The 13850-nt window shown below is 39.1% G+C and overlaps 1 protein-coding gene across 2 annotated transcripts; it reads left to right on the top strand.

Annotated features, from left to right (window-relative positions):
- The first annotated feature begins 1759 nt into the window (after window positions 1-1759).
- On the top strand, window positions 1760-11404 carry LOC102798933 (zinc transporter ZIP12-like). Of its 2 annotated transcripts, none has more exons than XM_006795038.2 (13): window positions 1760-2006; window positions 2821-3112; window positions 3797-4117; window positions 4202-4409; window positions 4866-5029; window positions 5186-5357; window positions 5659-5831; window positions 5920-6075; window positions 6259-6333; window positions 7698-7770; window positions 7926-8084; window positions 8184-8371; window positions 9879-11404. In XM_006795038.2, the coding sequence occupies exons 2-13, from the start codon at window positions 2861-2863 to the stop codon at window positions 10005-10007; spliced, it is 2070 nt and encodes a 689-aa protein (XP_006795101.2). In that variant the 5' UTR covers window positions 1760-2006; window positions 2821-2860; the 3' UTR covers window positions 10008-11404. The 2 variants fall into 2 exon arrangements, with proteins under 2 accessions (XP_006795101.2, XP_006795102.2); XM_006795039.2 differs by having other exon boundaries at window positions 2817-3112.
- Window positions 11405-13850: the final 2446 nt, after the last annotated feature.

Below are 13850 nucleotides of genomic sequence, written 5' to 3'. Positions count from 1 at the left end.
GGTGGGGGTTTGAGGAAATTGTACGATTTGTATGAAAAATAATGATTACAAATTATTGCGTTTTTGTTTTTCATGATAATGTAAAATGTGAAATGTGTACAAAATTTTTTGTTTTGTTTTAATGAACGATGAGAATGACAAAAAGTGAATTTTAGTGCTATTTGACAAATCTTTTTATGGCATTTAAATCAAAGCCCGATTAAAAAAATATGACAACATGAAGAAAAAAAATTACATGTTTTTTGCTTTTAAGTGAATGAATAGAAGTATTTATTTAGAGCCGTGATATACATGAAGACTGGGCTGATTTCCACTAAGTTATGGTAAACATCAATAGTTGAATCTAATAGAGCTGCAGGCAACATGCTTAGTTTCCACTGTGATGTTTATGTAACCATGTGTAGAAAGGAAAGAAAGAGCGGTCCTTCTCCATCAGGAGAAGCAGCTAATCACCTGATGGCAGGGAGGTGGTAAGTAAAGGAGAACAAAAAAACATTTTATTTATAAAACCACTCCAGGGTGTTCAGGACAACAAAAACCTAAAAGCACACAAAGCAAACTAGCAGTCCACAGTATATTAAGCCTACAGTCACCATGGTCTTAAACTAAGTGCTCAATAAACCATTGGAACAAAAAGCCTTTCATCAGTTGTGCCTCAATATGAATCACCTGTTGCTGGGTCCAACTCCATGGCCATGCCTGGCAAAGACTCAATATGGCCCGCTGGATTTCATGGGACACTGTGAGGGAGGGCATTGAATTGCAATTTTACAACTTTCACAGCTTTTTATACTGATGGGGATCTCTCCCATTGCCATTCATACTACGCCAGATTAAGTAAGTAATAGATAAACACTTAAATGACAGAAAAGTCACAGACATTTTCTGCGAATTGACAAAAACCTTTGTTTTATGATTACAAGACAGTCACTGAGTTAAGCACATGCTTTTTTTCCCCTTACAGTTTTAATTTAAGAGTCATGCTGACAGATTTCTTTCATTACCTATAACATATAGAAAATCTGAGACAGATTAATTGCACTAACTTATTTTTCTAATACTAAGATTGGGATTAAATGTATACTTAAACTTCTTTACCCTGACAAACACAGGCATTTTACAAAGTGGGCTGTTTGTGGCCCTGGAATGTGAAATGAGTTTGACATACCTGTTTTATATAAAAAGCTATTAAAAAGCTGCCAGATCATTTCACGAGTCCCTCCTGAGCAAACACCCTTGTTCTTTTTTAATTTATCGAGCACAACCAGGATACCATTAACGCTACATTGAAGATGTTGTTCTGCATTAGAAAGATCAGAAAAACTCTCTGCTTGCCTCTATCTACAAATCTAAAGAAACATTTGAAAATGGCTTTTGTTTGTCCATCTTATACACGAGACACGGCGTGCATAAGTGTAAGCGCTTTTGCTGTCACAGCCGAGAACGATCTTCTTTTTTCATAGCCTGCATTGCACCTGTTTTTTCTGGCAGTATAGATGCTCACAGTGACTGGATTAAGAGCATGAATTGAAACTTTTATGGATTTTTCTTTGTAGGGATGTGATATGTATTGATAGAAAAAGAAAATATATGATGTACAGAGACAGAAAAAATACAGAAAGAGAGAGAAACACAGCAAAGCAGTCTATTTATGCACAAACCTTTTTTCCTAAGGGAGCTTTTTAAGTATTACGCCATCAGGCTTCAGCCATTCAGTCACCCCTGCTAGAGGCCAGCCCCCCACCATCACCTTATTGTTGAAAATGAGGCAGCACTCTCCATGGTAACTACAGCACTCCAAGGCTGTCGCAGCTAATCCTCAGGAGCTTACTCACTTCTCATAAGAGGGTTTTACCGGCAGCACCAATGCCCAAACATTCTCCCCAAACAAGCACTGGATCTTTGGTCTGCCCTACCAGGAAAACCTTCACCCTAGGAGGAAAACAGACCTCGTCACAGCAGCTGATTGGAGCAGAGTGGAGAACGGCATAGGCCTGGTACATCGGGTAAGCTTTTTCATCTGTCCTCTCTCAGGTGTTATTGTAGCTTACAGGAATTTTTAAACAATAAACTATGTGCTCTTGTTGCCGGGTCGAATCGACCTGCAGGGTTTCCAGTGTAGGAGGATGCTGGGAAGCTTAGCGTGTTTTGCAGTGCATGGATGATCCTTGATTACTCAGAGATCATGCATAATATGAAAACCTTAGATATGAGCGTCGCTGGTGCTTAAACATGGAGTGCTTATGATCATCACACCACATGCACTCACTCACATCACCTTCTCCCTTTCTCTTTTACAACTGAAGCTGCTAAATTAGGAAAACGATTCAATCCATGGACTGCTCTAAAAACTGAGATATAAATCAAAAAGGTAACAGTGTCCGCCTCTGTGCCACATACCCACTGCTTAAGAGGAGATATCTCAGATGTGGCTCTGTTTGAGCTATTTCTTTACATTTCTAACAGCTTCTCCCCGGTCCCTATTTTTCCACAGTACTAATTATGTTGTCTACAGTCTCCCCCTCACGCCCCCGTCTCCCTGCCCCTGTGCTCTCTTTCACTTGCCTGCACTAATCCTTTTGTTATGGACTGAGGGGCCCAGGCTTTTACTGACCATTCGGCACTGTAAGGACTGGTTCACCTCCGAACCGTCCAGTTCACGTCAGATCAGTTGTGCCTATTATTAGCACCTCCCTTGTCTAGAAAACATCACTGCCTTTCTTAGTAGCCTTCTGCCATCATTCACCTTGATACAGTTCTCTCTCTCTGTTTTCTTGTTTTCCGTGTATCACTTCCTTGTCATCTCAAACCCCTAGCCAGTCCTGGGAGTGTGAGGGAGTTTGACGACCTTGGTAGGAACATGTACTTCATGAGCAGTACTTGGTGTTTGCTGCTGCTACTGCTGTATTTTTGTCCTCTTGGGAGAATGCTGGAAGTGAAAGGGCAAGAGCAGGGATACCTGCAGGAGGCTCTCAGGTCCTTGAATTTGCCCGTGGGGCCGGACAACAAGGCTCAACTCCAGAAGAACAGAACCAGTGTACTGATCACCACACTTCTCCAGGCAGTGCGCTGCACAGAGCGGACGGGCAGCTCTCAGGACATGTGTGAGAAGGTAATGCTTACACCTGTCTTAAAATGTTTTATCACTAAAATGTCACTAAATGCTAAACTGAGCAAGGGCAATAATGCTTTTCCTGAACACACAGCAGGAAAAATGTTTGTTATGGCTGGAATGTGAGTGGATGTGGAGGCTTAAGTCCTTGACCTGCACTGAGCATTCATGGCTTTAAACATCCCTCCGTTTGACATAATAAACTCTACAGAGTGGATTTAGAGGTACTACACATGCTTGTGCAGCTAGGCTGACAGTGTGATTATCAGAATCAGAAAGACTTTATTTATCCCCAAGGGGCAATTAAGATACAACAGAGCAGCATGATGTGGAAGATAAGGATGTCTACGTCAAACTTTTAAATAAAGATTTAGTAATTAAGAGAGTAGCTTTTATCTCTCTTCAATGAATATCCAGCTCTTTCCCAGAAGAAACAGTGCTTCACTCACTCTCTCAAACTTTTGCAACCTGCATGTGGGGTTAATTGGTCTCAACCACTTCTTTTCTAAGAAGCAAAGAACAGAATATTGTGTGCAGAGAAAAAGTAGTGCTGTTATCAACACAACATCTTTCAAAAGTCAGCATGACCTAGATTTTTTTCAACTTCCTTTAAAAAAAACGTATTTTTTAAAAAAAAATTTTTTTAATAATTATTATTTTTAATCGGTCCTGTCCTTGTTACAGTGCCTGACACCAGACATAGCCCTCTCCGTGCTGAAGGATGATGGGAAGGATGTCCTCACTGAGGAGAACTACCAGCAGATCTCAACTGTCCTGCTGTACTATATAATTAACTTGCAAGACCTGTGTGTGTCAAATGCAGCCCCCCCTCCTTCTTCCTTTTCCTCCTCATCTGGGAACTTTCAGTTCTATCTTCTGGCCCTCACTAACTTACATCCAGCTGAAGACAACAGCTTCCTTTCATCCAATGAAACAGAAAGCATCCTGCAGGTCATCAACCAACACTATGAGCCATCCAGCCACCATATACCCTCAAGTTCCCAAGTGAGAGAGCATTTTCTGACAGATATATCTCTTTTTACCGTGTGTACGCCTGCATATAAATAATTCAGTTTTTCCATACCACAGTGCATCGATGCAGCTCATCTCTTGGAAGATGCTGATGTTAAGGGAAATCCAGGAGCTGGTACATCTGCTGTTCCCAGAGTGGCCGCAGCCATCATTAGCCATATTCTCCAAGGCAACTGTTTCAGAAAGAGAAACCTGCCACCCCCTGCCTTCTTTACAGATTATATCTTTCATTCTCTTAACTGCATAAGTAACCTGCAGATTATGGGTGAGTTCAAAAGAGCATGTTTGTATATTTTCCTTCCAGACCACAGCCACACACCATTACCTATAGAAACATTAAATGCAAAGCAACATTAGCTTTGTACAACACATGCTCTCATTTTAGCTCCATTTTCAGCCTGAGAAAAGGACACCTTAGATTTTAAATATGGTTTTGTTCACCAGCTGGTTTACGATTATCTTGAGACTAGATGCTCAAATACTGCATCAAAGGCAGTACTATAAAACTATACTTACACATATGAAAATTGTTAAAATTATTTCATGACAGTAAAAAATGCAGGTTAATTTGAGGTTTAGTCACACCAAGAAATGACTGATGTACTGGATTTCAAAACAGTTTGTCCGCATCTTTTTATTTGTCTTTTACTAAACCAGGAATAAACAAATGCTGGTTTAAAGCACTGACCCCTGATATATTGTGTTGCATTTATCTGTTTAGACCTGAAGGAGTTGCTTCGTCAGCTGGGAGTAGGACGGGAAGAAGGGATGCACTCTCGCAATAGGAAGAGACGAGGCATCATAGTAGGTTCAAAGAAGGTGGCTAGGGATTTGCAAGATAGCTGCAACCCCGAAATTGAAGGAATAAACAGTGACTGGGCACAGGTATGGTGAGATAAATATTTGATTGGGTTATGACAAACAAAAAGTACTGAAAATCATAAAACACTGAATGAAAAACTTCATTCAGGCACAGTGAGACTTGATTTGAAATACCTCCTACTCATCTCCAGATTTGCCTTTTCTTTTTGTTCCAATCAGGTATGTTTTTCAGCCAATCAGCTGGTGGATATTTTTGCTCTGGATCCTCATTTGCCGATTTCCAAGGAACACTTCAGACAAATTTGCCCAGCCATCATTCAGCAGTTGCTAGGCAATGCCTGTGAGCCTGAAGAGCAACAAACAAGAGGGTCTCTGCCCACAGCTCTCGAGAGTAAGACGCTTTACCTGATTGTTTCTCTTCACAAACCAACGTTGTAATAAATACAACATGCTATAGTTTCAGCTAAATAAAACACACCAATAGTAGCAATTCTTACCAGCAATGAACATGACATTGACTAAGTTAGAAATAGCATAAATAGCAGTGTACGCATGAGGTTAAGGCGGGTTGCAAAGTGGCTTGCAGAGGCCGAATCAGCTGCACTTGCCTCTGAGGCCAGACATAATAAATCACTTGTTCTTTACTACATTTTTGGTTTGGTGTTTTATGCAAAGCTGTCTCCTTCCTGCAGAGTATGGCTACAGCACAGCTGCTGTCTTTCTCATCACGGTGGGCTCCATGTTTGGTATCTGTCTGATCTTCTTCAACTCCTGCCAAGAAACCTACTCACTAATCCTGCAGCTGTTTGTTGGTCTGGCAGTGGGAACCCTGTCAGGAGACGCTCTCTTGCACCTCATACCACAGGTACAAGGTCACAGCACCGTCCACTATAACCCACCACACACATAGCTTGAGTGTGGAGTAAATTGTTTCCTCTCTGCCTACTTTGCAGATCCTTGGCCTCCATCACAGCACACACAATCATGGTGATGAGGACTATGATGAAGAAAAAGATTATTTGTGGAAGATCTCGGGAGTGATTGCTGGGATTTACAGTTTTTTCCTCATTGAAAAACTATTCTCCTTTTTAGTCCCTTCTCATAGTCATGTAAGGCTTTTGTTTTGAAGCCTTTATCAATTTAATGACAAAAAAGATGAATCTGAGAAAGTTACTCAGAAGCAGTGCATCACAGGCTGATCTTAAACATTTAAGGGTCTTGCAAAAGCAGAAACACATTTCTATGACTGTGCGTGTTGAGCAACTGATCTCATGAATTTCTTTTCTGTGCAGGGTCATGGCGGTGACCTTTCCTTGAACTGCAATGGTCACTCACAGAGAGGCAAGTCTATCTCCACAATACAGCTGGTGAGTCCAGTCACGAGTCACAGTGAACAGGTTTTTTTTGCTTTGTTTTAATAAAAAGACTGTTCTTCGCAGGTAAATTTTCATTCCTATACCCATCCATGTTATTTATTTAGTGATAAAACACACAGCTGTGACTATAGTAAGGCAATTCTGCTCATGTCAACACATTGATGAAATGTGTATGCTAACACTGCAACACAGGAGACCTATTTAAGTGAAAATAATTTCATTCACCCCAGTCATGCTTCACTCCCCCATTACGCCTCCAAGAAAGCAGCAAGTGTTGTGCTAGAGAATGGTATTCACCACACAAGTTGAGGGGCGGTACAAAGATTTGGCATAATCCTGATCCCATCTTTCATCACACTTTATTTAATATTAATTCCCCCAAATTCTTGATCAAAAATTGACTGAAATTCACCAAAATTTCCACACTGTTCTTATATAACAAAATGATCAGTGGTGTAGGAGGGAGTAAAGAAACAGAACATGTAGGATGCTGGAGAATGAGAAGTATTAAATCATTCAGCAATCACTTCATGCTGTTGAATTGTGCAAAGACAGTTTAATACCTCAGGACTTGATCCTTTTAAATACACAAACAGGTCTCAGAGAGTAGATCCCTCACATGGAAAGCCTAACTAATATGGATTTAGAAACCATTTACCCACATTTGTAATTTGTCATTATATATGGTTTATTTCCTGAAAAGATACCAGTTGCAAAGGATGTGCCAATATGTAAACCTGGAGATAAACATCTCCTCATAAACTATAGGCCCATCTCTCTACTTCCAGATTACTATAAGGTATAGTATGGATTTAGACCCAAAAGAACCACAACACACACTTTCATTGCCTTCATAGATACAGTAACAACTGCTATTGAAAACAAAGAATATGTTGTGGGAGTATTTTTAGTTAAAAAAAATTGATACAGTTGATCATAAGCTTTAACTTAACAAACTATGCACATATGGGGTTAGAGGCAAATGCTACAAAATTAAAACTGAAATCTGTTGTGTGGGGTTCCCCAAGATTCTGTCTCGGGGCCACTGGTTTTCATATTGTACATTAATGATGTGCAATTTCAAAGACATTGAAAGTAATATTGTTTGCAAATGGCAAACTTATTGTGTTGTGGAAATAACATGGAACAACTTCTGAATAACTTCTTGATATTAACGTTAAAGGCAGCATAACTACTACTAAAGTTAAAGTCTGCCACTGTAGACCGTTTTCCTGTTTTGGATAGTAAGTCTCATGTATCTCCTTTAATTGACAACTATTCTACAATTGTCTCTTGAATTAAAGGCTAAAAATGTTCAAGAATCTGTGGTGTTAACAGGTATGTCTATCTTGCAGGGACCCGTGGATGACTTGGAGTGTACAGAAATTTCTCCTGAGCATGCAAACACAAGGCGTCCTTCAAATCCTAGTAAGCTAAACTTATTTTTTCTTGTTTTTTAAATGAGCTGCACCATCACACGCAGATGAATGAGTTGTGCTTTGTAATTAGTTGCCTGGCACGATGGAGGAATTGTTACAGTTTGAGGATGAGTTTGTTGACACAGGCCCTCTTTGTGTTCCCAGGACAAGGGGTTTCTCTGCTGGCTGTGATGGTAATTGTGGGAGACAGTCTTCATAACTTTGCTGATGGCCTGGTTATCGGGGCAGCTTTCTCCTCTTCATCTGAGACTGGAATGGCGACCACTGTGGCCATCCTGTGTCACGAGATTCCACATGAGATGGGTGAGAGGTCACTGTGTTTTCATTTGGATGACTTTGTTATCTTTTGGAAACTATTCTCCTTGACTGGCTGACTTATCTTGTATGTTTTTTGTCTCCAAGGGGACTTTGCAGTGCTGCTCAGCTCTGGACTCTCAGTGAAGACTGCTGTGCTAATGAACTTTCTCAGCGCTCTGACGGCCTTCATGGGGCTCTACATCGGACTTTTTGTTTCTTCAGAGACAGAAGTGCAGCAGTGGATCTTTTCTGTCACTGCTGGGATTTTTCTCTATTTGTCATTGGTGGAAATGGTAAGCCAGGTTTTGTGAAGCACATGGCTTGTGATATTCTTTATTAGCCATTCCATGTTGACAACAAATCCTGTAAAACGTCAGAACCTATGGTGTAATCCATTTGTCTCTACCATAAAACTTTATTGTTGTTCAAAAACAGTAAAGAAAAAAAATCCCAAATGTGAATGACCCAAACAGAGGTGAGATAACTGGGTGACATAATTTACTTTCAGTGATCCTCTGTCCTGGTGCAGTAATAACTAGTGCCTCAATGTATCAATAGTCCCCCTTGAAATTAGTCCCCCTTAAATGCACTTTTGAACTTCAGTTTGAGTAACACTTTACAAAACATTAAACTGATCCAATGATCTCAAGCAGAAACTTTGGAGGCTGGCTCTAAAACTCCAGCTAGGACAGCATAAAAAATGCAGTTCATTCAAGATGATGACACCAAATTCCCATAGACTTCCAAACATTTAACTTCAATAATAGATTGCAATGTTGTTGTTTGCGTACAAAGAAAATCGTCACGTCTGTGTTGCTCTTTATAAATATGATTTTTGATTTAATAATGTGAATAAGATTGTTACTGTGTGGTATGGCCAGTCGAAAAGCTTTGTGTTATAGTTTTAGTGAGTGAAAGTCATTTCCTTATTTGCTATTAGCATTAGCATGTGTGCTAAGGCTAATACTGTAGCATTGCACCCCTATAGCTTATGGTTTCAGTCTTGCTAGTGTTAGCTAATAACTTCAATCTAATCTAAACAAAAACAGTCAAAATACTAAACAAATGGGTGATATTACTTTGGTTAAATTAGTGCATTTTAACCAGCAGGAGTCTTTAAAGAGTCATGAAATGTGTTCTAATGTTCTAATCTAATTCCAATTCAAGTTTGAATATTGTTTTAGCAGAAACTAAACCAATGGAAAACTGGCCAAACAGCTGAGAATTACAGCTTTTGCAGATCATGAAAAATTGCACATAAAATTACTCCAATCTCCAAGAGACCATCAGGAACCAAAAACTGAGCCACCCCCACCCCGTTTTTAGGGGTGTGTGTATATCAACCTGTTTTCATGCTATGTGTCTCTCAGGATTGTCTGTCATCAGTTTGCTGGCATTTGTACGTGACCAAATGCCTGCAAAAATAACGGCATTCCCATCAACCTGAGCTGTGCAATTTGTATTATTTTACAAAGTACTAACACACTAATTTGTGTGATTAACAAAAGGTTTTACCTGTTAAACTAGTAGTAAGCTGACCTCAGCATCAAGAAGCTCAAAGTCCAGCTGTGCTTCAGAACAGCGTCATGGAGTGCTTAGCATGCTTGTAAATTCTGGTTTAAGATTTAAACCTTAAGTAGTACAGTTGGAAAGTACTGAGCGATGGGAAAATCGCTGACTGTTATTTTCACGAGGTTATTTGGTAGTACGAAAACTAGAGAATAATGCCAGCCCTACCCTGTATTTCTGCCAAGCTGCTGAAGGCTTACTCGCTTACTCTTATTTTCTCTCTTTCATCAGCTTCCAGAGATGAATCGAGTAAAGACCGACAGACCGTGCCTCATGTTTTTCCTCCAGAACCTCGGTCTCCTGTTGGGTTGGGCCTGCCTTTTGTTGCTCGCGCTCTTTGAACATGAACTCAAATTTTAAATGCAGTGTGCATCTTCCTCACAGGGTCGAGCCAAAACAAACAGCGAGTCGTACTAGAGTTTTAAATGTCCATTAACTGGTTTGTTATCATCTCTTAGCATGTGCAACCAGTAGATTTGAATAATTATTGCCGATGATGTTGTAGTCTCAACAATGGATCAGATATATGTACTGTGGTACGAAGCCTGTCTTTTTTTATACTTGATGATTTATTTTTGTATGTTAGGTACAGTGTGTGTGCCTGTATATGGACTGTAAATGTCTAGTTTCATTGCCTTTTTGGTAGCACCATCTGTTGTTCATGTTGCCTCAGACAATCAAATTCAATGATCAAGAGTATATTGTAAAGCTCCCTTTTTTATTAATTTTTGTCCATTGCCTTTAAACTGATGGAAATTTTAACTGGAAAATTAATAGATTAATTTGGGTGTTGTTGACATAACGATGCAGATGATTTGAGGGACATTTTACTTGATGAGCTTGTAATAGCCACATCCAATTTCCAAATCATATGGGAAAACACAGATGGTTTTAAATTTGTACACTTAATTCCAATTAAAAGTAGCACTAAAGTTTTTCAGTATTGCTCTTCAACAATATTGTCACGTTAAAAGATAATCCCTTTGAGTCTCCATTCAATGTATTTCTAATTAATTCCTTTATTTATTTTTTTGCATGATATACATGAAATTATAAAGAGTTGTGCTTTTCAGGAATTCCGCATAATTTCCTGTGTGTTTGGGCGACTTCTAAATATACACAAACTAATTGGCTTGATGAGAAACTAATATTAGGAACAAAGAAAAGGATTTAAGCCTCTTTGTCAGGCACAAGCTGGTATCATTTACAGTTATTTTTGAAGCCCTATTTTGAAAAACGTTGCTCCGCTTCTGCTTCTCATCTCAGAGGCATTGTTCTTTGTTTTTTGAGGCCTCTCTGTGATCCAATATGAGGGCACTTCCACCCACCTGAGCTACTTGTTCTCTTCATCCACCAACCTGGATGACTAACGCTCATCGCTGTGCAAGACAGAAACTCCGCAGCGATCCGACCCACACAGAGCACACGCTCTTTACCGGTCAGAGTGGGCTCGCAGAAGGTGGAGGAAGATGGGAATGTGATGAATACATAAGCACAATGAAATAAATGAAACATGGCAAATCAACTTATTTGTACATAAAATTGGATTTGTGATACTGAAAGAGCGAGTGGGCTTAAAAATGGATTTTTTCTTTCCTTTAATCAGCTTGGTGTGATTAAATTCTGGTGCTCTCAGCATCAACATATTTCTGTAAAATTTGAGCAAACAGCTGTCGAGCATTTACTTTATTCGTGCGAGGGATTAGTTTCTTCTATGCTGATTATGTTAATTTGCCATTCTGGGTTTATTATCTAACTGCAAAGTCATTTCCATAAACAGTGTCATGAGATTATTTGGCTATCATGGCAGAAAGAGCTGACACCATTTACTGTGACTTCCTGAGAAATGTTCAGACAATAGGAGGAAGCCCATTGAATTTTCTCTTATTCTAGCAATTTTGCTGTTATTTTAAAAATCTCAGCCTTTTCAGCACTTCCAGGAAAGCTCCAGGCCTACTCGTTTGTGTGTAAATCTGCTCTTTTGCACCACAGAGGCTTTTTTTTTTTTGGCATGCTCATGTTTTCAAGGTAACTGTTGCCAGGATGGATGGAGGAAGTGCTTTTATTTGGGCCATGCTGGTTTGAACACTGAGTATTCTCACTTGCTCAGCAGAGACCTCTCAGAAGAAGAGCTCAGCTGCGGGGGGTCATCAGGGCAGGAGAACACACAAACAATAGGAAAAGGCTACTAGAGAGACAGAGAACAGGAAACATAAAAATATTTTTCCCTTTGATTGAAACGGATCTGATTGAAAACAATTCTTCCTACCTGTTTTTGTTGTGACACAAAAACACGCCAGCATATAGTTGCCGCACAGTGAGGGAAATACTTTAGTTTTTATACATATTAGCACCTTAAAAACTGGCTTTAACTCACATATACTGATTCCACCAATCTTTTTTTTTTTTCTTAGGTACAAATTTATTTTTACAAATGTTGCTAAAAAACAAACAAAAAAAAAAAAACCCTCAAAATATAACAACGGGGCAGTTTAATACCTTATGATGTTAAATACACAAAGACAAAAGAAACATATAATAATAACCACACAAACCTGCACTGTTACCACTGTTTAGATGTACATTTTTCACTTAATGTTTTTTCTTTGGAAATTATTGCTAAAATGAACCTTTACCTCAAAAATAACCTCATTGTGTCCTGATATAACAGTATGCATAACTGGTCTAAAATATGAATCTATAGTTTTCAGCAAGAAAATGTTTTTGTTTTATAAAGTCTTGGTACACGTGAGACACTCAGAGTGCATCCACCACCATGGCCATCGCCTTTTTTTGCATCAGTGTTTATAAAAATTGCTCCCACATAACTTATTATATACAGTTCTTACGGTTCTCCTTTAAAATGCAAATGCACATGAAACCACTAGAGGGCAATAATGAATAACAACTTCAGGGCTCTCTAAAGTCTTTTGAGGATCGCATTCTTCAGCACCAGCATGGTTTTACAGGAGACACTATACCATGAGTGCGAGATTGCAAAGTTCATACCAAGGGATATAATGTAGATGCAGTTCCTTTCTTTCACTTTACCTGGTACAAACTACCTTGTTTTAGCAAATGACTCATTTATACAGGTGAAACGATAAGAAAAGTTACCTATCTACACTTCACCAAAAATAAAAAGTAGAAATTATGAATTAATCTTTACGTTTATCACTGAAAATATCCTGAAGTTGCATCTGTTATAATGCAAGGTTTTTGTTGGGTTGGATTTATCGGCTACACATCCATGATGCAAATCTTCCCTTTCACTGCATCTTAAATGTTTTCCACTGAACTGAGATTTGGTGACCATGCAGGACAATAGAGTGCAGAGAATTAATAATCAAGTTCAATAAACCAGTTTTAGATGATCTGATCTTTGTGACATCACGCATCATTTTGACTCATCAGACAAGGCAATTATTTCTTTTCTTCTGTTGTCCGGTTTTGCTGAGGCCATGTGAATTGCGGTATGTTCTTAGCCGGTGTGTTCTTTTGTTGCTTCACCACATTTACTTCAAGGTTGTTCAGAAATGTCATTCAGAGATCCTCCTCTGCATACCTTGGTTGTATCAGTGATTCATTTAATGTTGCCTTCCTATCAGCTCAAAGCAGTCTGGCCATTCTCCTGTGACCTCCGACATCAACAAGGCATTTTCACCCAGAGAACTGCAGCTGACTGGATATTTTCATGTAATTAGATCACTATTTGTAATCCCTAGAGGTGGGAATATCCCAGTAAATCAGCATTTCTGAAATACTCAGATCAGCCTGTCTAGCACAAACAACCATACCACATTTAGAGTAAGGTAAGTCTGAAAGGTGTACCTTTCAAAGTGTCCAGTGCGTGTTGTCAGTGTAAGTCTGTATTACCTTACTTACTAGGATTCTATTAATTTTCCTCTTTTTGTGGTCATTTGATAAATAAAAGTTCGTTTCAAGCCTGAAAACAGATGAAAGATACATTTAATACAAACCTGGTGATTTTCCTTTGGTATGCATGAAATTTTGTAATCTGAAAGTTTGTTGCTTTCTTTTCTCAAAATAAATTTAGCCCAAAAAGTATGGAATTCTCTGTTTGGTCAATTATTTCCTTGCTGTAACAATTCTTCTTGGCAATAAATCTCATAGTGTTTGAAAGCCTGTTCATTTTCCCTTAAATGATGCCGCATTTGTAAGGAGAATTCATTTGTGGGTTGC

This window comes from Neolamprologus brichardi, chromosome 9, assembly GCF_056152115.1.
Source record: "Neolamprologus brichardi isolate AB-2024 chromosome 9, ASM5615211v1, whole genome shotgun sequence".
NCBI classification, from domain to species: Eukaryota; Metazoa; Chordata; class Actinopteri; order Cichliformes; family Cichlidae; genus Neolamprologus; species Neolamprologus brichardi.
The sequence above is the reverse complement of the archived record's forward strand: the minus strand, read 5'-3'. Positions and strand labels throughout refer to the sequence as shown.

Coding starts and splice junctions, on each gene's coding strand:
- LOC102798933 (XM_006795038.2), top strand. CDS start 2,861: ATGTACTTCATGAGCAGTACTTGGTGTTTGCTGCTGCTACTGCTGTAT. Junction 4,118..4,201: donor ATATACCCTCAAGTTCCCAA/GTGAGAGAGCAT, acceptor TCCATACCACAG/TGCATCGATGCAGCTCATCT. Junction 8,372..9,878: donor ATTTGTCATTGGTGGAAATG/GTAAGCCAGGTT, acceptor CTCTTTCATCAG/CTTCCAGAGATGAATCGAGT.